The sequence below is a fragment of the Carcharhinus amblyrhynchos genome, chromosome 10, assembly GCF_965287045.1.
Source record: "Carcharhinus amblyrhynchos chromosome 10, sCarAmb.v2.hapA, whole genome shotgun sequence".
Lineage (NCBI taxonomy): Eukaryota > Metazoa > Chordata > Chondrichthyes > Carcharhiniformes > Carcharhinidae > Carcharhinus > Carcharhinus amblyrhynchos.
The window spans coordinates 52,314,729-52,341,145 of record NC_137333.1 but is presented as its reverse complement, the minus strand read 5'-3'; the positions used below and the strand labels follow the sequence as shown (position 1 = coordinate 52,341,145).

The 26,417-nt window shown below is 42.1% G+C and overlaps 1 protein-coding gene across 1 annotated transcript in view; it reads right to left on the bottom strand.

Annotated features, from left to right (window-relative positions):
- Positions 1 to 26,417, bottom strand: part of LOC145348933 (NADP-dependent malic enzyme-like) — a 166,496-nt gene that overhangs the window by 29,925 nt on the left and 110,154 nt on the right. The window contains exons 7-8 of the mRNA XM_080197027.1: positions 18,894 to 18,997; positions 9,793 to 9,902 (exon numbers count right to left, since the gene is read on the bottom strand). Of these exons, the coding sequence (XP_080053153.1) occupies positions 9,793 to 9,902; positions 18,894 to 18,997 (214 nt within the window). The remainder of the gene's footprint in view (positions 1 to 9,792; positions 9,903 to 18,893; positions 18,998 to 26,417) is intronic.

The following is a 26,417-nucleotide window of genomic DNA, read 5'->3' as shown; positions in this document are numbered from 1 at the left end:
GGCGTTGTTGGCTGGTCAGCAATTATTGCCCATCCCTAGTTACTTGAAGGCAGTTGAGAGTCAACCACATTGCTGTGGCTCTGGAATCACATGTAGATCAGACCAGGTAAGAATGGCAGATTTCCTTCCCTCAAGGACATTAGTGAACCAGATGGGTTATTCTGACAATTGACAATGGTTTCATGGTCATCAGTCGATTCTTAATTCGAGATATTTTTTATTGAATTCAATTTCACTGTCTGCTGTAATGGGATTCGAACCCGGGTCCCCAGGAAATTGGCTGAGTTTCTGGGTTAATAGTCTGGTGATAATGCCACTCCATGTAAATGCCTCTTGATAGCAATGTTGATGACACCTTTCATCACTTAACAATCAAAAGAAAACTGATGCAGAAGTAATTGGCCAGGTGGAATCTGTCCTGTTTTTTGTGGAAGGACACACCTGGACAATTTTACCGTTTGCCAGGTACATGTCAGTATTATAAATGTACTGGAACAGCTTGGATAGGAGCATGATTAGTTCTGTAGCACAGGTCTTCAGTACTTTTGCTGGCATGTTGTCACAAACTTTGTAGCATACATTTTTCCAGCCTTTTGTTGACAGTGTGTGGAATGAATTGAAATGGTGGAATGCTGACATCTGTGATGCTGGGGACCTCAGGAAGAGGAGAAGATGGTTCACTCATTCAGCACTTTATCCTTGACTTTTGTCCTCATGTGCTGGCATCCCCCATCAGTGAGGTTGGGGATATTTATGGAGCCTCCTCCTCAGTTGCTGGAAAAAGTCAGATTCAGAGGACTCTTGCATTTGCAACAAAGAATCAGTGAGTGCAAACACAAGGCAATCAGGGACATTCAAATAAAGCAACAGTCATTGTTAATTGAAAAGAATTCCACAACGTAAATGTTCAGCTGTATATGATTACAAGAAGGTTTTCATGCATGTCTATGCAAGCTTTCTTGGAAGTTGCCATGATGCCCTCATTCTGGACCAGTTACATCTCCCAAAGATCTTAACATTTCCATAGTGAGCAGATAGCTTCTTGGAGTCAAGGACTAGCCTTGAAGGACAGGGATGATGACACCTATCACTGATGTAGAGGAAAAAGACAATCTATACCACATCACTGAGCAAGTCATTGGGTTGCTGAAGTGGCAATTCAGGTGGCTGGACAAATCTGTGGCTGACCTTGAATATGCCCCAGCAAGGGTGTCCAGAATGATATGGCACCCAATTCATTGCACTGCAGAGAGGACTGGAGAAAAGCACCAAAGGGAATGACAAGGGAGTTGGAGGGAGGATTCCTTCTGCCTCTTACAACTCCAGTCTTCTCTGTTGCTCTGACAGCTGAAATGTCTGCAATAAATATCTTTTGCCAAAGTCTGCTCCATGTGTAATTGTGCAGGGCCATCCCATTAGGACAGCAGGCAGTATGTGGAGCTCTAAGAAGACAGTCACAGGAGACCAATGGGTTTGAGGGAAGGAACTTGAGTACCTGAAGCATTTCTCTGTCTTCCCTCTCATGATCCACCTAAACTTGCTGCACTTCAGAGAGATGCTGAACAGTTAAGGTGAGGCTTTCTTCCATCCTATTTCAGCAAGCAGACTTTGAATGTGCAACCAATTGGTCAGACCATGCATGCACTTGGTTACTGTCCAAGTTTGATTCTCCAAGCAGGTAACTTCTCTTCCCACTGAGGTCAACAGCAGCTCCAAGGTCTGGGACATCATGGCATTCATGTTTGAAACAAACCCCTCTCCAATCATCCTCAGGAAAAGTTGTCAAAACTTCACATATTTTCTGCCGATGCTATAGAATTGTCCTCTTCTTGGATGCACTTGATGCTCAGCTGAGAGGAGCTTGGCGTGTTCTGCACTTTCCATTGCTGTCCCTGTCTCCACCTCATCAAGTGACAACCTAGCTAATTCCTTTGGAGGCCCCATGAGAAGCTGCTAATGCCATAATTGAGCTGAACAGTTACGGAAAAGCCCGCTGCTATAGCAATCAGATTTCCAATCTGGTAGGTTTTTAAATTCTACCTGATGTTTTAGTTTGATGATTTTTGAGGACAAGCATGTGAAATCTGGCAAAGAGGAGAAGGCTTACGTAAGCAAACAACATGGTGAAGAAAGACATTTAGATCCAGAGGTGGGAACTACCCAACTGGGCCTGTAACAATAGGGGATTCCCAAGCCAAGCACAAATCCATACATCTTCTGCTACTAATGGTCCTGGTGGAGTTATTCTTCATCACAAGCACTCACTGTCTGCCAAAACATAATTAAAACCTAAAATTGTTCAACTTGAAGTTCATAGCAAGGCTGTAAACTGTCTAACAGAAAGGTGCTTTTCCTCAAATTTTCTTGATGCATCTTTGGAACAGTTCAGGAAGCAATGAACAGAGAGATCAGAGTGAGAGTGGGAAGTGACAATAAAGTGAGAAGTGACTGGAAGCTCAGGGTGATGTTTGTGGATTGAACAATGACATTCTATAAACCAATCAGACAATCTGTGTATGGTCACCCCAGTGCAGAGCAGCAAATACATTACAAGTTGGGAGGGATTGAAGGAAGATTATTGAAATGGCGGGAAAGTGGAAGGAAATAGAGAATCTGGAAAAGGGCAGCTTCTCCATTTTGACAGGGTGTGATTAGTGATGTCTCACAGTGGTCTATGTTGGGCTTCATTGTCTTTGTTAATGATTGTCCTACACCTACATCAATATGTGCCTGGAGAACTATATTCAGATATTAAAAATAAAATTACTGAAGCAGCTGTCTGCTGGTCTTTTAAGTAGTTAACAGTCTTCAAGAACATGAGATAATTGTCTTTGGAATTCCTAAAATGCGTCATGTTGTTGTACTCTTAATTTTAATCACATTGATAAGATATTTTAATATTAATACATGTCAGATTAAATATTTCTATGCTAAATGTTTACTTTTTCCTCTAAACTCTTCTGTTATTTTGAATTGGGCTTGTTGTAAAAGATACTCAATTTCTAAAAGGAATTGTTATTTGCTGTTAAAGAGAGTTTTTGGTCTTTGGCAAAAACTACGTCCAACTTCCTTTTTCTGTTAAAATGGCATAGGATTCTTCCTTTACAAATTTCAGAGATTTTCAAAGGTATATAATTACCAGTTTATTCCGTAAACTGATGCAAGTTGTTTGCTACCAACAAACTTTGCACTGTCATGACGAAAAAACTGTCAATTCAGGCTATAATAAAATGTTACTGGGACAGGCAGCATGAACTCTATTTATAAAGAAAACTGAGTGGGAACACAGTTCCAAAGGGCAAGTGCCCTACAGAAATTTATTTTAGCATTCAAGATCCATTCACTTTGTATGCACGTGACTATTTATATAGGACAACAGTTGTAATGGGTCACATAATTATCAAAGATGCATTTTTTCCAGTGTTGTGGAATGAAAATGATCACAAAACCAGTCCTCAATGTATTACTCATGATCTTCCAACAGGAAATGGCCGCTTGGATTGAGAAAACTACAAATGTCACTCCAACATTTAAGAGTGAGCAGTTATTAGGGAGTTGTTCGGGACAGAGTAACTAAGCACTTGGATAGAAAGGAGCTGTTCAAAGAGAACTATGGATTTGTAAAAGTTGTGGATGATGCCCTTAGTTGAAAATGCTGTTGGGGTAGCTAACATAGCAAAAAGTGTCCTAGGTCCAAATATCTTCAACTGCTTCATCAATGAACATCGGCACTACACACATACCAGGTAATGATCATCTCCAACAAGACAGAAATTCTAGCCATCTTCCCTCAATATTCAATGGCATCACCATCACGGAATCCCCCACCAACGATATCTTGGTGGTTATTATTGATCAGAAACTAACTGTACTAGTTCTGTAAATAATATCCACATGCTTTAAGCAACCTTAAAGAAAAGGTTTGGAATTCTGCGACAAGTGACTCACCTCCTGAATCTCCAAAGCCTGTCCACCTATCCAAAAAGCACAAGTCAGGAGTCTGATGGAGTACTATCTACTTGCATGAAAGATTGAAACTCAAACAACATTCAGGAAATTTGACACCATCCAGGACAAAGAGGCCTAATCGATTGGCACTCCATTCACCACCAAAACACAATGTCAGCAGTGTGAACTATCTACATGATGCACTTGGGAAACTCACCATGGATCCTCTGACAGCACTTCTGAACCAGAAGCCTCTGTCAGAAGAAGGACAACAGCTGCATAGGAACACCACCACCTATAACCTCCAAGTCTCACACTGCTTACTTGGTCAAAATCCTGGAAAGCGTTTCCTATCATCACTGTGGATGTGATGTGCCTACACCAGATGGACTGTAGAATTCAAGAAAGTGGCTTACCACCACATTTTCAAAGTAAATTATGAACAAACACAAATGCTAACCTTGCAAGAGACACTCACATCCCATGAAATAATAAAAAAAATTCAGGATACAATCAGTAAGGCACCATACAAGGAACAAAAATGAGAGCAAATGGAAATTGAGACAATTAATTGGCTTGGATTGAGAATTATTTAGGAGATAGGTTATGGAAACTTTGCTTTGAGAAAGGTAGCAAGAAGGATTGATAAGGGCAGTGCAGTGGATGTTGTCTGGATAGATTTCAGTAAGATGTTTTACAAAGTTCCAAACAGCAGACTGGCGAGAAAAGTGAAATCCCTTAGGGTACAGGGAAAGGTGGCGAGTTGGATCAAAAATTAGCTGAGAGATAGGAAACAAAGGGTAATGGTTGATGGATGTTTTTGCGAATGGAGAAGTTTCCAATGGTGTTCCACAGGGCTCAGTGTTGGGTTCCTTATTCTTTGTTGTATATATAGTGATGCAAGTGTGCCTATGACATATAGTGTGATTTTTATGCTTTAGGAGGATATTTTAAAGTTCAGCTTTTTTTTCTACAGGTACTCAGTAAGTTTGGAAGGAATAAAGTTCAGATACAGAAAAGCAGGATGATTACTTATTTCAACTTTGCAAGTGGTTATTTTGAGTTAATGGACTTATGTTTGCTTGAGTTCTCCTAGGATTTCAAATTAGAATGATTGATAGCATCATGTGATGTTGTGATTTATGTGCAATCCTGATTTTTTTGGGGGGGAAAGGCTTTTGCAGAATGGAGTTTGGCTGTTCTGGTTGAAGTTAGGGGAATGTTGAAGATTTTTGAAAGCTCTATACCTCTCTGAAAAACTCCAAGGCTGTCTGTACTCATTATAGTGAGTAGAATTACGATTGCTAACTATATTTAAAGTGAATTTTAAATCTGAAAGAAGAATGTTGCTTATTTGGAATTGAAACAGTAATTTGTTGCTTTTCACTTTTAAAGATCGTTCAATTGTTAAGAGTTAAGCTGCTTCATTTTGTTAGAATTATATTTAAATTGTTATGAATAAAGCTTATTTTAATAAAAATCCCTAATTTGTCAGTGGAATCATTCTTGGAGTGAAGCATCCTTTCCTCACATTCATGTCAAAATAGAAAAATTATTGGATCCAACCTGGTTTCTTAATGCAATTTGGGATTCTGGTCCAGGACCTTAACAAAAATTGGGGGCTTGTCTGGGATCCTAACAATATTAATGATTGGAAAATTTGTACAGGGTACAAAAATTGGCCATATAATTGATGGTGGAGATGATAGCTGTCAACTCCAATGGTTTGTTTAAAGGGCGTAAAAGTTGCAAATTGAATTCAATCTGGAAAATTGTGAGGGAAAGCAATTGGGGAGGGTAAACAAAGCAAAGGAACATACAGTAATTGTGAAGACACTGAGAGAGCTAGAGGAAGTGAGATACTTGCGCATGTCCACAAATCCCTGAAGGTGGTAAAGTATATGCGATGTTTTTCTTTACTGAGCGAGGTATTAAATACAAAAGCAGGCATGTAATAATGGAAGTGTATAAAATACTGGTTAGGCCAGGGCTGCAATTTTGTTTAGAGTTCTAGTCACCACTTTAAAGGAAGGATATAATTGCTCTGGAGAGATTAGAGGGGAGATTTACCAAATTGTTGCCAGGGCTTGAAAATTGCAGCTGTACGGAATAATTTGATAGGCTAGGATTGGTTCCTTACAACTGAGGTGGCTGAGGGGTGACCTATTTTTTAAGAGTTTGTATTCCATCAAAAAAAGATTCAAATTGAATCTAAATTCATGGCCCCCACAAGAGGGAGAAACAAAATCTAAGCCGACAAAATGAGGCACACTGCACCCATTCTGGGCTTGATCTGAAGCCTTGTCTTCGCCAAAGGCCGAAATGACTTTGAAAAATTGCATCATAACTTAACTGTTTTTCACCCTTACCATAGGTGTACAAAATTATGACAGGCCCAGATAGGGGAAATGAACCTTTCCTGTCTATCCTAACTGGCAGCTCAATTACCAGGGGGAATATATTCAAGGTGAGTGGTAGAAGGATTAGAAGGAACACGAGGAAAATGTTTTTCATCCAATGGTGGTGGGCATCTGGAATTCACTGCCCTAACTGGTGGTTAAGGCTGAAATGCTCGATTCATTTAAAAGGTATCTGAATCTGCACCTGGCGTGTTGTAACCTGTGAGGCTACAGACCAGGTGATGGCATGTGGGTTTAAAATGAGTGGCTAGTTTCCTTTTTTCTTCTCTTTTGACTGGCACAGACATGATGGACTGAATGGCCTTTTCCTATGATGTAACCTTTCTATAGTTTGAATCTGAATAATGGGTGTGTAGGCAAATTGGCAATGCATGACTAGTGATGTCATCAGGGGGCTGTAACAGAGCAGTGGCTGTTCACTGTAAGTGGATAAAGGAAAGCAGTTTATCCAAGTTTGCTGACAACACTAAATTAGGTGAAACAGTAAACAGCTAAGTGGAGGAAGCTGCAAAGTGGCATTGATGGGTTATCTGAGCAGGCAAAACCAGGGCAGATGGCAGTTCACTGGGAAATTGCAAGATCATCGACTTCGGACTCAAGAAAAATAAAATGTTTTCTAAATGGTACGAGGATGTGTGGAGGATCATTTCTGGTTGTCTTTAAAATCTAGTGGACAGGTACAAAAAAAGACTAATGGAGTGTTGGTCTTTATCTCAAGAAGCCTGAAACACAACGGGTTGGAAGTTACGAGACAGCTGTACAGATTTCTGGTGAATCCCCAACTAAGTATTGCATTCTGTTTGGAGCACAACAGTTCTGGTGCGGCATCGTAGATTCACCAGAAAAATAGCTGGGATAAAGGATTAATTAGGAGGCCCAGTCACATAGGTTAGGCCTGTATACCCTTTAAAATGAAATTCTATGATGAACTAATGGTGGTGCTTAAGATGATTAAAGGATTTGATGACGTAGATGGAAGAACCTATGGAGACTAGGTCAACTGGAAATGCCATAACTGTGATTGAGATTTTTGTTCAGAAAGATTATTAAGGATTATGGAACCAAAGATGGAGTTAAGAAACAAATCAACCACAATCTCTCAAAATGACAGACTGGGATCAAGGACTGCCTAGACCACTCCTGTCACTATGTTCCTATAATCTCAGTTGCATTTACTGACGATGGTTTAAACAATATCTACTACAATAGGGCAGGAATATCCAGACCTCAATAGTTGTGTCATTAGGGACAGTTATGGAGCAGAATAGGATAAGTGCTAAAACAGTTCAGGGTATGGCCAAGAGCTGGAAGTGGAATTAGGCTGGGTAGCTCTTCGTTGGCCAGCACAGAATTGATGGCCCGAGTGGCTTTAGTCACTCCCATGATTCAATGGATAAAGACAACACAGAAGCAAGTCACTAACGTGCTGTCTTTAGGCTTTGGTTATGAGAAGAGACTAGAGAATCTGGGCTAAAAGCAGAAACTGTTGAAAACTCTCAGGAGGTCTAACAGCATTGTGAAGAGAAACAGAGTTCAGATTACAGGTCTAGTCGGTGATCTATCGTCAGAACTTACCGCACATGCTGCAAGACCTGCAGGATGTTTCTAGCATTTTCATGAGAACAAAGAATGTGAACAGGGGACCTGATGTGGATGTTTCAAAGGTATGAGAAGTTTTAATATGGTAAATATGGATGAAGCAAATCAGATAAACTGTTATGGTAAGTCAGCAATTAGAGACTGTTTTCATATAGAGTTTTATTTTCATATAGAGTTTTGTTTTCCTGGAACATCGTACAACAGAAACTGGTGACTGCAAAATCCATAATATCTTTTAAAAAGAATGCAGATGAAAGTCTAAAATATACTTGGAGTGTTTTCGGGACTAAGTGAATAACTCTTTCAGTAGAAAAATAGACCCTTCAGTGCAATAAAATTCTATGAACCAACATTTCCATTGACAAATCCAAAAACTGCTTCTCAATGCTGGATCTTTTGTGTTAATTATTGCAAAGGTTTGTTAATTAAACAGTAACTTTAATTCATATAGGGTCTCTTGTAGAAAAATGACAAGTTATTGTATGAAAGGGAATATAATGGGATCAATCACATGATTAATCACATAATCTGTTTTGTTGAGAAATTTTTATTTGCTTATATAAAACTTTTTGCTCACATTACAGGAAACAGTAAACGATGTGACCGATTGTATTTGGTGTGGGTTCACAATTTATATTACATCTGTTTTTGATTCGGATTTGACTGAACTTATTTGCGAGATGTTGCCGGAATGACTGCATTTTGTTAAAGAGTTGTCTATTTTTTTCAATTCTTTGGGAGCAATCGAAAAACATTTGGGAAATGACTAGCAGTCCTGGAACTCCCTTAAAACTGTTAAACTGATTGGAGTGGAGAATGGATGTAGACTTCCAACAACAAAAAAATAAATCTGCAACCAGCACATATCCTCAGAGACAGTTCAGGACACACTGTTTAGTATAATTTTGGCTATTTAAGCATGTTACTGTAGAATCAGTTTTTCAACCATTTTATTTTCAGGTCAATGAAACCTAAAATAGTGAAGTGTGAATATCTAAGAACTCTGAACTGTTGTATCATGATGCTAAACACTAAAGCCTGAAAGTAATTTTCTCGGTTTTTAAAACAAGGTATTTACTGTCATTCACCTTCTTTCTGCGCCTCCTCATTTTACGAGACTTCAGAGCAGTGCCCTGAAACAAACTGAATATGTCTCATGTGACTTTCACCAACAACCACTTCAGAAAGGATAGTCATCTGTCCTTGGTTTGAAAGCCCACCTACTTAGTTGGTGTATGGACATTTCCAGTTTCATTCAGCTTTATAATGCTACAATGACAATTTTTAAAAACGCCATCTCATGCAAGATAATTAATTCCATTTCCCTTCTCTGTGAGAGCCCCCTTCATAGTTACTCAGCTGACATTGGGTGTAAAACAGTCAGGAATTGGTTAATGTAAACAAAATCAGAAAAATCAGCAAATTGACCAATTTTCCTCTCCTGAATGAAGAATCTCAAATGAGAATGTGCTACTATTGTGTACACTTTCTTTATGTGCAGGCTACGTGTATATCTGAGGGACTCCATCCTTAAATTGCTCCCTTTAAACTTTTCCACTAAGGATAGCAAAACATGGAAAATTGTACTTTGGCCATGGTTCCAAAGTGCCTGGAGTGAAAGGTCCAAGTTCAATTGTAACAGATGGAAGTTTGAAACTTTTGAGTTTGGAAAGATAAACAGCACTTCCTGTACATAATGTATTTGGCTAATGTCGATTAAGTATCAAGTATTCATCATGACGCAAGTATCCTAAAGGTTGAATTATTTAACTGCCAATTTCTAAAATGGCAAATTTTAAATATTACCAGTAATTTGTCTACCTACCTTGAATGTCATCATTAAAAGTGAGGTACTTATTACGGTATTTGTTAAGAAGCCGAAAAGCATTGGAGTTTGCAAAATCTTCAAACTGAATGAGGCAGTTCATTCCGTACCTGTAATCCAATGAAACAAATGGATAACCAGTTAAAAATAGAACAGTAATAATTAAACAAACCAACTGTTCAAATAACATCCTTATTTGCAATCAGACACTAAGGATGAAAAGCTACAAGGTTTTGTTATTGCTGTCTATTTTGAACATATGATACATTCACCATGGTTTCTTCTGTGCTGCATGTTCTATGAAATAGGGATGAATAGATACAAAATACTTCACTTTTTTTTAAAGGTGACTATAATGGGCTTTTGACATGTGACATTCCATAGTGGCATTTCACTAGTGATTCTACTGCTGTGTGATTGTATGGTCAGCATTGAACTTGTCTTTTAAATTCAGTTCTGGAACACACTGTGCTGCTTGTAACATTATTTCCATGTTTGATGAATCATAGATTTTCATATTTCAAATATTTTGGCCAGTGGAATCTTTATCTCTAAAAAACCCATTGTATTTAATTGCAGCACCCTCCACAACTAATGTGTTGTTACTATCATCTACTGACAGCTCTGGCTCCATATACTACTAATTTACTTTCCTTATTCCCTGCTTATTACCACATGCATGTTTCCACTTATCTGACTTATTGCTGAGAAGAAAGAGAGACATGTTGCCAAAGGTTTTCATCTTGCACTCATCAAGACAAATGTAAGAATGCCAAATTTCAAACAATCCATTTATACTAAAGAGAAAAGAATGCTGACTGATTGGTTGAGGTGTTGCCATGAAGAAAGCAACTAGGAACTATAGGCTTCCCAAACTCCTGGGTATTTCAAACAAGGTGCAAGGGTTTGAACATATTCCTTTTGTTTGTAGGCAGTGGGTGTCTGTATTTGAATGTACGTTGCATTTAGCAACTGTAAATGAGCTACATTACAAGCTTGATTGATGGTCTGACAATGGCTTTAGCATAGACATTAGCACTCAGGATTGTTCAGCAAGTATTGCCCAATCATGGAATCACATGTTGCTGTTTTGCAAGCGCTGACTGTTTAAAGTCTGTACTGTGCCAATTATGATCAAACAAACAAACAGTGCTAGTTGATTCAATCAGCCAGTTGCTAGGATGAATGGCCTCCATAACTGGCATCACACTGACACTGAAATTTTGACACTAAGTTGCTAAATTATGTAGCAGTCTTTTTGGACTGACTGCAGCATTCTGTTTGTGGCAAACACCACTTGTGTAGCTACTGCATTGTGGCAGCAGGGAACACCTTCCTTAACCCACTAATCAGATATTTTGCCTTTTGAGGGTAATTTGAGGAAAACCAGGCACTCTTCAGGTTTGAAGTGATGGTCTTTGGGCCATTTGCAAGTTGGCACGATGCACAATAAACAATAATCTGATCAGGATAGCCACTGTCCTGCAGGATAGCTTGATGAGCGTTATCTCTGCTTGCATGCTAAGAAAATGGCTAGGATCCTATTTACAAGATTTCTGATCAGGCCAACAATATGAATGCCAACATGAATATTGAATGGTGAAGGTACATTTAAAATGGACAGTAGTGAGAACCCAGTAGTGGATTTTTCAAGCAGCAAAGGTGAAAATAGAACAGGGGCGATCTTACCAGAGTTTGGCAGTGTTGGTTCTGGTGAGAAAAATGGAGTGACTACATCGATGGCTCCAGCCTGATTTCTAACCAGATTTGTGAGCTTCATTGACAAAAATTTTTATGGCTACAAAAATAATGCTGTGCTTACGACGGCCTTTCTCTGATTAAGCCACCACAGCCTAACTTAATCGCTGGACAGCCGCATACAAAAGGCTCCCCAGCACTTCTTCGACATGAACTGCAGGAGATAGCAACCAGCAAACCTGCACCATAATTCTTAGAAGGAGCCCTGCCCAGATGTCTGGATATAGTATAGCAGAGGTGGGATGCACTCTACCCCACTCCCAAGACCACCACCCCCATCAAAGATGCAGTGGCAGACTTGGTGAGTGCAAGCTCGCTGCAGAAGAGGATGGAGCAGCAATGCCACAAGAAGATGAACAATCTTCACTCAGCCAAGGTAAGCAGCCTTTTACTGGACCCCCTCATACACACACCCCACCTCCACAAGCTTTGACCTTTGCCAACACCTGTAAGGAGCTCTCCTCCCCTTACCATGTTCCTCCTATTTACTTCCATGCTCCCTCACACTCCAGGTCTCACTCAAGACCATGACTGCCACACCTCATTACCATCTTAAATGCCAACACTGCCACCTACACTCTTCCTATCTGTGTCATTGCAGGACAAAATCAACCACAACAAGTATGACAAGCATGCCCAGCCGGAGTAATGCCGGAGCTCAGAACCCTCGTACCATTTGAGAAGAGAGCATTCAAGCTGGCTGGGGAGGAGGAAGAATTTACCTGCACTAATGGTGAAGTGGGGGCAGCAGACAAACATGAGAATCCTTGAGACATGCTGTCAGTCCTCAAGTTTCAAGTGAGTAATCGATATAAGAACATAAGAACATAAGAAATAGGAGCAGGAGTAGGCCATCTGGCCCTTCGAGCCTGCCCCGCCATTCAATAAGATCATGGCTGATCTGTCGTGGCTCAGTTCCACTTTCCCGCCCTCTCCCCATAACCCTTAATCCCCTCTCTTATCAAAAACCCATCAACCCGCTTCTTAAAAATATTTAGCGAGGCAGCCTCCACCACTTCAACGGGCAGAGAATTCCAGAGATTCACCACCCTTTGAGTGAAGAAGTTCCTCCTCAACTCCGTTCTGAACCGCCCCCCCTTTATCTTGAGGCTGTGCCCCCTAGTCCTACTGTCTTTTTTGAGCGGGAAGAGTCTTTCCACCTCTATCCTATCCATCCCATTCATCATCTTATACGTCTCAATGAGATCTCCCCTCATTCTTCTAAACTCTAACGAGTACAAGCCTAGTTTATTCAGCCTCTCCTCATAGCTCAACCCCCTCAACTCCGGTATCAGCCTAGTAAACCTCCTCTGCACTCCCCCTTTATCTCCTGTAATACACTGATGCCATCTCCCTTCTCTTGCAGTAAAGCACCCAAGAAGCCCAGGCCATCCACTTGGCCCCTGGACTCAATGGACTTGGGTAGCTCTAAGAGAGGCTTCTGGGACCCCACCACTGAAGAGGCGTCACAGCTGTCACCTGCACCCTGCACCAGCGCAGAAACTCACACCTCGGTGAGTTCACTAAGTGGACAGGTTTTTGGGTCACTCACTGGTGAGTACCGCACAGTTGAAGGTCCACATGCAGCAGGTGGAGGTGGGGATATCCCAGGGAACCAAGCACTCAGAGGGACGTGCCCCTGGGCCTAGTTGTTCCAGAGCTGATGGAATTGCAGAGTCATGAGTGACAGGAAGGAATGACAATATCTCCCCTTGGACAGTAAGGCTGGCTGGAGGAATCCCATCCCTTTATGACCGAGGAGATGGTGCCATCACTTCAGTGCACTGAGGCTAACACTGTGAGTTTGGCAGTCACAGTGGGTACCTCGATGCAGAACATGCACACCAAGGCAGGAGATGTCCACATCATGATTCAGCTCATGACTTCCATGTCTGAGGGCATGAACTCTATGGCTCATGGTTTCAACTGCCTGGTGCAGGCACTAGTGGGAATCCATGTGTGTCAGCGCAGAGGATGGTGGAGCTTTTGGACTTCACTCCAGTTGCTCCTCTATCCCATAGAGGACCACCGAGCCCACTGGACACCTGAAGGGATGACGATAGTCGGGTACAGAGTCTGGGGCCTTCCAACCTCAGCAGCAGATCTTGGGGAAGCACCAAGACATAGTGGGAGGGGAGGAAGATTAAGAAGTGATAGGCACCTCGTTGGCACAGGTGAAAGTAGGTACCAGTGTAGAGAGGTGAATGCTGTATGTTGTTACAAATAATAAATCACTCCATTTACTCAGAACCTCCATCCTGTCGCTACATGCAGCTCAGTTTGGCCAACCTGCGCACACCCAGTGCTTCATTCCTGTGGAGTGTGAGAATGACTGTGCTATGTCTCTCCCATATTGAGAATCATTCATCATTTCTACTTCCAGCACCTTTGTGGGCAGCAAGTTCCAGAACATTACTACTCGCTGTGCAAAAAAAGTTCTTTCTCACGTCACTTCTGCATCTCTTGCCCAAAAGCTAACTCTTTGCCCTCTAATTCCAGCCAATTGGAACAGTTTTTCTTTCTTATCCAAACCAGTTATCATCTTGTACACCTCTCTTAAATCTCCCTTGAATCTCCTTTCCTTCAACGAGAACAACTCCAGCTTCTCCAATCTAATCTTCTAAATAAAATGCCTCATCCCTCACTCTGGAAATTCTCTCTGTAGCCAATAAAGAACACTCAAATCCTTCCTAAAGTGTGGTGAACCAATCTACATGATAAAAAAAATCTTAGGATTCAGAAAGGCCAATTGTTTCAGGCCAGAATGAAATGTGATAGGAATCTTTGGTTCAAAAGTTGGAATTCTCAACGTTGTTTTTCATCTTTTTAATCAGCTATCACCCTTCAACAGAGTTACAGACAATGAATCATCGTCCCAATAGTTGTTAAACAAAATACTGAAATTGGCAATTGCTTTATATTATAATGGCAACATCCATCTTTTGAGAGATTTCATATGTAGCCTTTAGCTTTTTAAAACAATTGCACGGCATTGTATTTGACATCCAGGAAATATATGATAAGCCATTTACAAAGAGCTGCTGGGGACTATCCAATTTTCATGTATTTCTTAGATTCTCATACTTCATTAGGTAAATCTTTTACAAAAGCATATAAAGTTAGTTTTCTATCACAATAGAAAATTGAGATGGTGGAAATTATACCATGGTAAAATTAAGGCATAAATTAGATGCACATTTTAGTCAACAGAAGTTACCATCAACAAGTTATGAGGAAAGTTTGTGATTAGCAGCCAAAGAAAAAGAACCGGATCTTCCCAATGTTGACTACGAGTTAAAACTTATCCAAGATCATATGTTGCACAAGCAGCATTGGAACAATGGAAAAGCAGCAACATAAAGTATACAACAGATACAAAAGATGCTGGAACACGTCAACAGCGTTAAATGTTGTGTAAGGAGGAACAAAGGGATAAGACTCCATTGGTATGGAGAATACCGAACATGACCATCATTTGGGAAACTTTGGTGTAACAGCATAGTTGAAACTGGGGAGGTGGTGGTATTTGAGTTGAGAAGTGGCCAAAATAACAACATATCAGCTAACATGGATAAAAGGCACTGATGGAACACAAATGGATTATTTATTGCTGAGGAGACAAGACAGTAGATGTACTGAAGTATTACCAAACTCTTCTCTAGAGGGAAAGAAAATTCATTTTGGCTAATCACAGGAGAATTCTACTGGTGGAGATGGTGATGAGGGAAAGAGGGTCCCTGCCCTCTACTTGGCAAGTTTGTCCTGGGGCTATTTAATGGCATGTCAACTGTTAATTGGCTCGAGGCAAGACATTTGCCCCCTGCTGGGAAGGAAGTCCAGTTTCTGAGGGCAGATGAGTTAACCAGCAGTTCTTTGTCTCAGCAGTGGCACCAGGAGCTGTGATTACTGCTGGACTACACTCAGTCCCCAGTGGTGATCAGCATCAATGGGACAAAATGCAGACAGAAGTGCAGCCAGGGTGGTAGCCTTGGCAATGGGCCAAGTTGGTTGGGGGGCTGGTGTGGACAGATGGTTGGGGGGATTTCTGGAGAGACCTGGGGCCCTTTCACTGGTCCCTCTCCCTTGACTGACCACTAGCATGAGCAGTGAAAATTGCTGGGACTAAACACTTGGCATGGGCCTCTCCTGCCATGGGAAGCTGCCAGGCAAGATGTGGATTTCCAGCATTTTCTGTTTTAATTTTAGATTTCCAACAAGGACTGTATTTTGTTTATGCACTGGTGAAATGAACAACCATTGTGATCAATTCTATATGTGGTGGTGAAGGTAAGAACGTTATCCATACACCAGAATAATTCTTGCTTTCCCACAAACAGCAGCAGGAATTTTGCTGGTTGTATTTACTTGTGTCCCAGCACTAGTTTGAACACTACCTGCACATGAACAGAAACAGCGTCAGGCACAGTAAATCAGTTTGTGACTATCATTTGCCACTGGCTTCCTCAATTAAATTCCAAGATGCAAATTAAAACTTGGTATTAGGGACTAAATTAGAATAGAATCATGTTAGGATTAAACATTCTCCAAAGTATTTTGTTCATTTTTCAGTCATTATTCTTAAAATGTTCATCAGAAACATAATTGGGTGTTGCTTTTCTTTAGGATTTTTTTGCAAATGCCATCAAAGATTGCCATCTTTTAACAAATAAATGTATTCTTCAGGAACAATAGTTAGTTAAATAGAAGATAAACAATAACAAGTAAAAGGATTCATGGGATTTGAGACAATGGGGGCGATCCAACAATGCCACTAGCACTGAAGGCAGGATCGCCACTGGCCCACTGAATCCAATGTGAGGGCCAAAATGGGATTGTCGCCAGGCATCAAGCCCATCAGGAGTCTCCTGGCCCACTGCACCTGCCCTGATCAGATTCCTGCCTAGAACTCTCCCAGTGGGCAGATTTGGTGTAAGTCCTGAGAAGCATGGTCCCTCTCCCTTGGACACGTGGAGGGGGGCGGTGGGGTGGTGGTGGTGCTCTGGCTTCAGGGAAAGGGGTTGACCTCAGAACTATCCCTTGGATAAGGGTCTCATGGCTGCACTGCCTTTTCTATTCCTGGAAAAAGTACAAATCACTCTTGGTATGGTGGTTCCAGGCTCCTGGCTGGTTAATATCTTTACTCCTATCTGTGTACTGTGTGAAACCTTTGAAATGGCCTGGTCACGTGAATGTCCCTGAATACCTGGAAGCCTTAGAAATTGCAGCAGCACTTGAGGGGGGCTGGACCTTAGGGGACCCCATATCATAGTATCTCTCTTGTGGGGAGGGGATTTGAGGCTTTTAACTCTGGAGGGGATTGCGGGTGTGCTCTCAGGTCACCGTCATGCCTGCATGGTGTGGGGGGAGCCCACTCTTTCATTGGAAGCAGACAGGATGCCTATCTGTGCTAAGGGGTTGAAAGTGCTCCCCTGGTCAGTGAGAGATGCCATCTCTGTGGTGGGGCCTGGCAATGCTGAGATTGGGAGCTCTTTAAAGGGCTGTAAAGCCAGGCTGGCTGTCAGTTTTATACAATGTATATTTTGAAATGCTAAAGATGGGTGGATCTCACCTGACAGGCACTGCTAACACCAGTAGGAAACACTCGGGTTTTCCCGCTGATGGCAGCAATTTGTTATCTGTGGGGAGAATCATGGCCCATGTTTCTGGGCTTATGAGTTCCTTAATTAACAACTGAGTGAGGGAGAAACTTACTCCACGAAGCCTTTCCAAATTGCTTCAGAAGACTGTTAATTGAAACTGTAGGGGCTATTTTCATTCTGTAAATCTGTGATGCATTGAAAATTCACCAATAATAGTGGAAATCTGACATGGGACTGTACGCTCTGCAGTCATACATGCACAATAAATTCCTTTCCTGATTCCTTTCTGATTCGCGACTCCTGCCATAGTCTGACTGTGCATGTATAACTGTTCCTAATGTCTTTCGGGTCAGTGACAGGAGTTAGGTGTTCTGGTTTATTACTGGGGATGAAAACATCATGACTCCTGCCAGGAGAGTGGTCATTCACTAGTATGATGTTCTAGGTTGCAGCCAATTACACATTCCGTGACTGGTATTATTTACAGTTATAGGGCTGGAAATAGTTACAAATATAGTGAGGGATTTAAAAACGGGAATTTTAAAATTAAGGCATGGATGGATTGAGAGAGAATGCAGATCAGTGTATACAGAACCGAAAGGTAAATGGGACTTGGTGTGAGGGCTTTGGATGACCACAAGTTACAAATTTAGAGATGAGAGTTTCAGTGGCAGACGGACTGAGGTGCACCATTAGAGTGATGAAGATGATCTCAGCGGTGGACAGAATTTGGGTTCAGAAATACAGCTCAAGGTGCAAGGATACTATATTACAATTAGTCTGGCTCAGCCCCAGACAGGAACCAGGGAGAAGGAGGAATTGGTACCAAGGGAACAAGCGTTTTTGGTGGGGATTTAAGACAATAGATTTAGTCTTCCCCACATTTAATTGGAGGAAATTTTTGGTGAGTGCTGGATGTTGGACAGGCAGCTCAATAAAGCAGAGGCAGTGGTGTGCTTGTGAGAGATGGTGGTGAGATAGAGTTGGCAGCGTACATGTGGAACTTGCAGCTAGTTTTTGGACATTGCTGCTGAGGGGCAGAATGTAGATGAGTAATAGGAGGGGGTAGGAACAGAGGCTTGGAGTCTTCAGAGTTAATAGTACGGAAGTGGCAAAGAAATCCAATACAGATGATTCCCTGGCTACAATGAGATAGATAGGAATGAAACTATAGGAGGGCAGTCTCACCCAGTCAGACAGCAAAGGAAACACAATAAGGAGGCATATAGATGTGGTCAACCATATCAAAGGCTGCACAGGCTCAAGAAAGATGGGGGAGGATAGTTAGCCAATGTTAAAAGTAACATATGATACAATTTGTGAGTGGTGGTTCGAAAATTTTGTAGATTTTAAAAGTTATGAACATGAAATTTAGTTAGCAGATATGACCTCTTAGTAAAATGAAAAAGTGCTCCAGCAACATTTCCCTCATTTTGCTGTGCAAACAAATTCCAGTTCATCAAACTTTGCTCTGTGAATCGTTTTGAGTCCTTATTTTACAGCTTTAAAATGATCTAGTCTTTTGGTTACAGCGAGTAAAAGTGAGTTTAGTCATCTGAATTATGTGAACCCAGATTTGCTGTTCTGATGTTAAACATTATATTTTAAAATAATATTTTGACATGATTTCACAATACTCTGCCACATTTGTGCATGATGGGAAATCTGCATAAATGGAGGCTGCCACCATGATATGAATCACAGTTAATTTCAGTAGGGAAAGAAATGGTTGCAACATCCTACCTGTCTGTGACCGCCTGCATGAACTCATCAACCAATTCATCATATGCTGGCCCACGAACTCTCTTGTGTTTCAACCCAATATAAAGCGGGTCATTGAGGAGAGCCTGGAAAAGATGAAAACTTTTCAATCTATGTTCACCGATATTTCCAGATTTTGCCTCGCAGTTAACTAGTTCTTGCATTTCTAAAAATAAATCTAAACCTATATTAAAAAAATCATCCAGCTTCTTAGATTTGGATTTTTTATCAAAGCATCTCGTTACTCAACAGCAAATAAATGGAAGACTAAATAAATTAGACCACGAGAATTTCAATTTATGTCTTTGCAAAGCTTGGAGTGAAATAATTGTGGAAAAAGATCAAAACATTATTTTTGGTTGTGTAACAGGCACACTGGAAACATATTAAAGAAAATAAATAACATTCAAAATAACCATTTGTTAGGGTTCTTTCTTGTTAATGACTCTTTCATTTCTGCAGTGGGAAGTGTAACTGGTAGATGAAGCAGAATTGAATTGTAATAGTTTTCAGATGAGGCTGAGAAGAGAACATTATTTCAGGGATTGGGAGAATTTTTCATGTAAAATACTTCCCAAAGTCAGGCATTTGTTGCAAAAAAAAGCCAAAGATCTGTTTCATATAACTGAACATGATTATAGTGCTTTCTAATTAATTCAGGCTTACTGGTCATGTGGTTAGCACAGATCAATCACTTTCCACAGCAAGCAGAAAATATAATCAAGTTTAAATAACAATAAAAGTTGTAATTGACAACTGAACTAAATGTAAACATTTTAAAATACAATCAACTCTTGTTAAAGATGAAAACTCAGATCTCAATTTATGAGCGAGCCAATCAGATATGTCCACTGCAGTAGCCCACTTCATGCAAGAAATTGTTCTCCATTCAAATTTATCTAAATTTTCCAATGAAAAGAAACTAAGAGAATTAAACAAAAGAAAAGTTAATTAGAGAGCGATAGTTGCTTATCTATCTAACACTCATGCTTGTCCAGTTGCAGAGCTCACAGTATTGATATGTTCTCTTATCAAAAAGAGAAACATCTTTTTTGTGAACAAGTCTGACACTCTCAGCTTTCCTTATCAACAAATGATGCAGTTTACTGAAAGAAGATTTGGAACAGGTACGTAGTCTTGTTTATAAGTGTTTTGTAGTGGTAATGATAAGAAGCAGACTTAAATGATAAACTTTTCTACTGTCAAAGAGACTTAATACACGGGGGGTGTTAAATGAGAAAAACTAAAAATTGAGGAACATGTCCACATCGCATGTCCATACTATCGCATTCTTATGCTAGCAGGTAGTGGGGTGTGGAAATGTTCCATTTTGGAGAGACAGAACACAATTATCATATTTAAATTAGGCCCTCAGTACAGTTGGCTCTAAAATTTTATTTTAGTAGCTGCTGATAGGGTTTCTTGTGGTTCAGAAAGTCAGCAGTGAAATAGAGGAGACAGCAGGCTATGCTATTTAACAGCACTCCTTGTGGCCCAGGAAGAAGGAAATGTGTATGTTCTCCCTTCAGTCCTCCACACACTCTTCTTTTTTTACCATGAGCGGTAACCTCTCATCCATCTCTCTCACCAAATGCTAAGCTCAGGCCTCAGGCCTTCTACTGGGACCTGTAAATCTGCCAAGCTGTCGGGTTGGAAATAAAAGAACATGTTAATCAGGTTGGTGCTGTGGGGTGTTCAGAAGTTTAGATCAGCCACTATGTTCCTATGAACCCTCCCTATAAATATTGGGGCCAAATTTTCTCTTCAGATGCTCTCTTACTCAGAGTTGTCAATATACTGTAATTTCCACAGTGGCCTGAATATTTCAGTGCTGTTACCATTCTGTGAAACTGACAGCAACTTTTGGCGTCTGTACCTGTGCAGTTAAACACAGACATTTTACTGTCAGTGATTCGCCACTCCTATACCGGGAGTGTTGTTGAAGTCCTCACAAATGAAAACTGATTAGAAATCACTGAATTGACATGCATTTTGCTTTGCAAAAATCTTTGAAGTTATGTCTTGCTGAATGAGATTAAACTGTTCCTTTTTAAACAGCATACATAATTCGTAATTACTTCTGAATAACTTCTTTGGCTCTGAAAAACAAAGTTTCTACTGTAGAATGTTAAATTTTTCCATTCCACAATTTTAAAAAAATCCATTGAGTTTTAAACAACTTGTATTTATATAGCATCATGAAGACAATAAATGGTCCCAAGTTATTTCATTGAAACACTGTAGAAAAAAATTCAACATAAAATCACTAAGGCGATATTGAGGCAGATAACTAAAGCTTAACCAAAGAGGTGGTTTAAGGATTGCCTTAAAGGAGAAATGAGATGTAAATAGGTGGTGTGATTTAGGCAGGAAACTTTTTTGAGCATATAAGCAAGTATGTGGATGAGGATAGTGCGACTGATGTAGTTTACATGGATTTCAGCAAAGTCTTTGACAAAGTCGCACATGGAGGACTTATTAAGAAAGCAAACGCACATGGGATACAGGGTGATCTGACAAGGTGGATTCATAACTGGCTTAGCAGTAGGAGACAGAGGGTGTTGACAAACGGCTACTTTAGTGACTGGAGGCAAATGACCAGTGGTGTACTACAGGTATCTGTGCTGGGCCCCCTATTGTTCATCATTTGTATAAATGACATAGATGATGACACAAAGATTGTCTGGGTGGTTAACAGTGAGGTTGAGTGTCTTGGGTTACAGGAAGATATAGATGAGATGGTCAAATGGGCTGATAAATGGCAGGTGGAAATTAACCCTAAAAGGTGTGAGGTGATGCACTTTAGAAGGAGTAATTTGGCAAGAAAATATACTATGAAAGGTCTGACACTGGGAAGTTCCGAAGAACAAAGGGACCTTAGCGTGTTTGTCCATAGATCTCCGAAGGGAGGAAGGCAGGTCAATAGGGTGGTGAAAAAGGCATATGGCACACTCGCCTTTATCAATTAGGGTATAGATTACAAAAGCAGAGAGGTCATGATTGAATTGTATAGAATTTTGGTGAGGCCACAGCTGGAGTACTGTGTGCAGTTCTGGTCGCCACATTATAGGAAGGATGTGAAGGAGGTGGAGAGGAGATTCACCAGGATGCTGACTGGGATGGAACATTTAAACTGTAAAAAGAGGTTGGATAGGTTGGGGTCGTTGGAGTAGAGAAGACTGATGGGTGACCTGATTGAGGTGTTCAAGATTATGAGGGGCATGAACCAAGTGGATAGGGAGTAACTGTTGAAGGGTCAGTTATGAGGGGATACAAGTTAAAAGTGAGGATTGGGGGGTTTAGGGGGGATTTGAGGAAAAACCTTTTTATTCAGAGGGTGGTGACAGTCTGGAATGCTCTGCCTGAGAGGGTGGAAGAGGCGAGATGCCTCACATCCTTTAAAAAGTACCTGGATGAGTCCTTGGCACACCATAACATTTAAGGCTACGGACCAGATGCTGGCAAGTGGGATTAGGTGGGCAGGTCAGGATATTTCATTCACCAATGCAGAACCGATGGGCCGAAGGTCTCTTCTGCACTGTTGTACTCTGTGATTCTGAACTCCAGAGCTTAGGGCTTAGGCGCCTGGACCATCAATAATAGATCAATTCAGATTGGAGATGCTCGAGAAGCCAGAAACAGACAAATATAGATATCTCACAGGGTTGAGAGGCTGAATGCTATTACAGAGATAGGGAGAGGTGAGATGGAGAGGGTTGAAAGCAAGGATGAAAATTTTTAAATCATGACATTACTTTATCTGGACTCCATGTTGACCAGCGAATACAAGGGTGGTGGGTAAACAGTACTTGACCCAAGCAGGGACTGAGTTGGTAGAGTTTTGATAACCTCAAGTTTAGAGTAGAATGTAGGTGGCCAACCAGGAATGCATTTTAATAGTCAAGTCTAGAGATGACAGACATAGATGAGGGTTTCAGCAGCAGTTATTGCTCTGGCTGATATCTATGCATAAGAACATAAGAACATAAGAAATAGGAGCAGGAGTAGGCCATCTAGCCCTTCGAGCCTGCCCCGCCATTCAATAAGATCATGGCTGATCTGTCGTGGCTCAGTTCCACTTTCCCGCCCTCTCCCCATAACCCTTAATCCCCTCTCTTATCAAGAACCCATCAACCCGCTTCTTAAAAATATTTAGCGAGGCAGCCTCCACCACTTCAACGGGCAGAGAATTCTAGAGATTCACCACCCTTTGAGTGAAGAAGTTCCTCCTCAACTCCGTTCTAAACCGCCTCCCCTTTATCTTGAGGCTGTGCCCCCTAGTCCTACTGTCTTTTTTGAGCGGGAAGAGTCTCTCCACCTCTATCCTATCCATCCCATTCATCATCTTATACGTCTCAATGAGATCCCCCCTCATTCTTCTAAACTCTAACGAGTACAAGCCTAGTTTATTCAGCCTCTCCTCATAGCTCAATCCCCTCAACTCCGGCATCAGCCTAGTAAACCTCCTCTGCACTCCCTCCAGGGCCAAAATATCCTTGCGCAGGTGCGGCGCCCAAAACTGCACACAGTACTCCAGCTGCGGCCTCACCAATGCCCTATACAGCTGCAGCAAGACCTCCCTACTTTTATATTCAATCCCCCTCGCTATGAAGGCCAGCATCCCATTCGCCTTCCTGACCACCTGCTGCACCTGCAAGCTGGGTTTTTGCGACTCATGCACAAGGACCCCGAGGTCCCTCTGTACCGTCACCTGCTGCAGTTTTTCGCCACGTAAGTAATAGTCCTTCCTACCATTCTTCCTACCAAAGTGGACCACCTCACACTTGCCAACATTAAATTCCATTTGCCATTTCCTGGCCCATTCGCCCAGCCTATCTAGATCCTTCTGCAGACTCTCCACACCCTCTGCACAATTTGCCTTTCCCCCAATCTTGGTGTCATCAGCAAATTTCGACACCCTGCACTCGGTTCCCTCCTCCAGATCATCTATATAAATGGTAAATAGCTGAGGCCCCAGCACCGACCCCTGGGGCACCCCACTAGTCACCAACCGCCAATCCGAATAGCACCCATTGACCCCCACTCTCTGCCTCCTATTTGACAACCAATCCTCTATCCACGCTAACACCCTACCCCCAACTCCATGTCCCCTGACCTTCTGCAATAACCTCTTGTGAGGTACCTTGTCAAACGCCTTCTGGAAATCCAGAAAGACCACATCCACCGGCTCTCCTCTATCCACTGCCCTAGACACATCCTCATAGAACTCCAGCAAATTTGTCAGACACGACTTCCCTTTAATGAAACCGTGTTGCGTCCGCCCTATCAAGCAATTCCCTTCAAGATGCCTCGCAATTTCCTCCTTAATGACGGATTCTAACATTTTACCTACCACAGACGTTAAACTAACCGGCCTATAATTCCCCGCCTTTTGCCTGGCACCCTTCTTAAACAACGGCGTAACATTAGCCGTTTTCCAATCTTCCGGCACTTCCCCGGAATCCAGTGACGTCTGGAAAATAACCACCAAGGCATCCACTATAACCTCCGCCATTTCTTTCAGAACCCTCGGATGCATTCCATCCGGTCCTGGGGACTTGTCCACAATCAGCCTCTCCAGTCTGTCGAGCACCACCTCTCTCGTAACAGTAATGTCATTAAGACCCTCCATTCCTACCACCTTTCCATCGCTAACACCCGGCAAATTATTCACGTCCTCCTCCGTGAAGACAGAAACAAAAAAGTTATTCAAGACCTTAGCCATATCCCCATCCCCTACCACTAGCTCCCCTTTCTCATCCTCTAAAGGACCAACGTTCACCCTAGCCAGCCTCTTCCGTTTTATATATTTATAAAAACTCTTGCTATCCTTTTTTATATTAAGTGCTAGCCCAGCCTCATAGCTTCTCCTACCCTCCTTTATCAACTTCTTTGTCAATCTTTGTTGACATTTAAACCTTTCCCAATCCTCTTCTCGTCCACTGCTCTTAGCTACTCTAAACTCCTCCGCTTTTAATTTAACACTTTCCTTCACCTCCTTCGTTATCCACGGCTTATTACCTCTCTTCCTACTGTCCTTTTTAACCATCGGAATAAATTTCTGCTGAGCACCAAGAAAGATCTCCTTAAAGATCCTCCACTGCTCCTCAGCAGACCTACCTTCCAACGCACTCCCCCAGTCCACATTCGCCAATTCTTCTCTCATCCTACCATACTCCCCTCTATTCAAACAAAGGACGCGTGTCCGGGAACCCACTTTCTCCTCCTCCATCTGCACCAGAAACTCCACCATACAATGATCACTCTCTCCAAGAGGATCCTTCACCACAAGGTCCCTAATTCTACCCGCCTCATTACATAGCACCAGATCCAAGATAGCTCGCTCCCTCGTCGGCTCCAACACACACTGTTCAAGGAAATTATCCCGGCAGCATTCCAAGAACTCCTCCTCGAGCCCACCTCGTCCAACATGGGTCGACCAATCAATATGCAGATTGAAATCTCCCATAACTACTGCCGTCCCATTCCTGCACGCCGCACTTATTTGCGTGTTAACAGCCCACCCCACCTCCAGATCATTATTCGGGGGCCTATAGACGACACCCACCAGCGTCTTCCTCCCTTTGCTGTTCCTAATCTCCACCCACAACGATTCCACGTTCTGCTCTTTGGCTCCGATATCATCCCTTGCTACCACCTTGATACCATCCTTAATCAGCAGAGCTACGCCACCCCCTCTTTCCTCCTGCCTATCCTTCCTAAACACTTGATAGCCCTGTACATTCTTCTCCCAGTCCCTGTCACCTTGCAGCCACGTCTCTGTAATGGCCACCAGATCGTATCCATTTGTGTCGATCTGTGCCACCAGCTCATCCACTTTATTCCGAATGCTTCGTGCATTCAGATAAAGCGCTTTCATCCCAGCCTTCACCTGGACCCTATTTGCCGTAACGCCACCAACTGGGACATCCTTGGCCTCTTCCCTTACCTGTACCCTATCCTTAACTTTAGACCTCGTAGCGTCACCTACCCTCGCACCCTCCCCCCCCCCTAATTAGTTTAAAGCCCTGTCTACAGTCCTCTTTACTCGATTCGCCAACACTCTGGTCCCAGCACGATTCAGACCAACCCCATCCCGCCCAAACAAGTCCCACCTACCCCAATACTGGTGCCAATGCCCCATAAATTCGAACCCATTCCTCCCACACCAATCCCTGAGCCACCCATTCACTTCCTTTATCCTGTCAACCCTACGCCCGTCTGCACTCAGTTCAGGCAGTAGCCCAGAGACGACCACCTTGTCGGTTCTACTTTTTAATTCCATTCCCAGCTTCTCATACTCCCTCCCCAGATCCTCAGTCCGCACTTTGCCTACGTCGCCGGCACCCACATGTACTACAACGACCGGGTTCTCACCCTCCCACTCCAGGTTCCTCTGCAGCCCAGCTGCGACATCCTGTACCCGAGCACCAGGCAGACAACACACCCTTCTGTGCACTTTGTCATTGTGACAAAGGACAGTGTCAATACTCTTCACCCCACTAT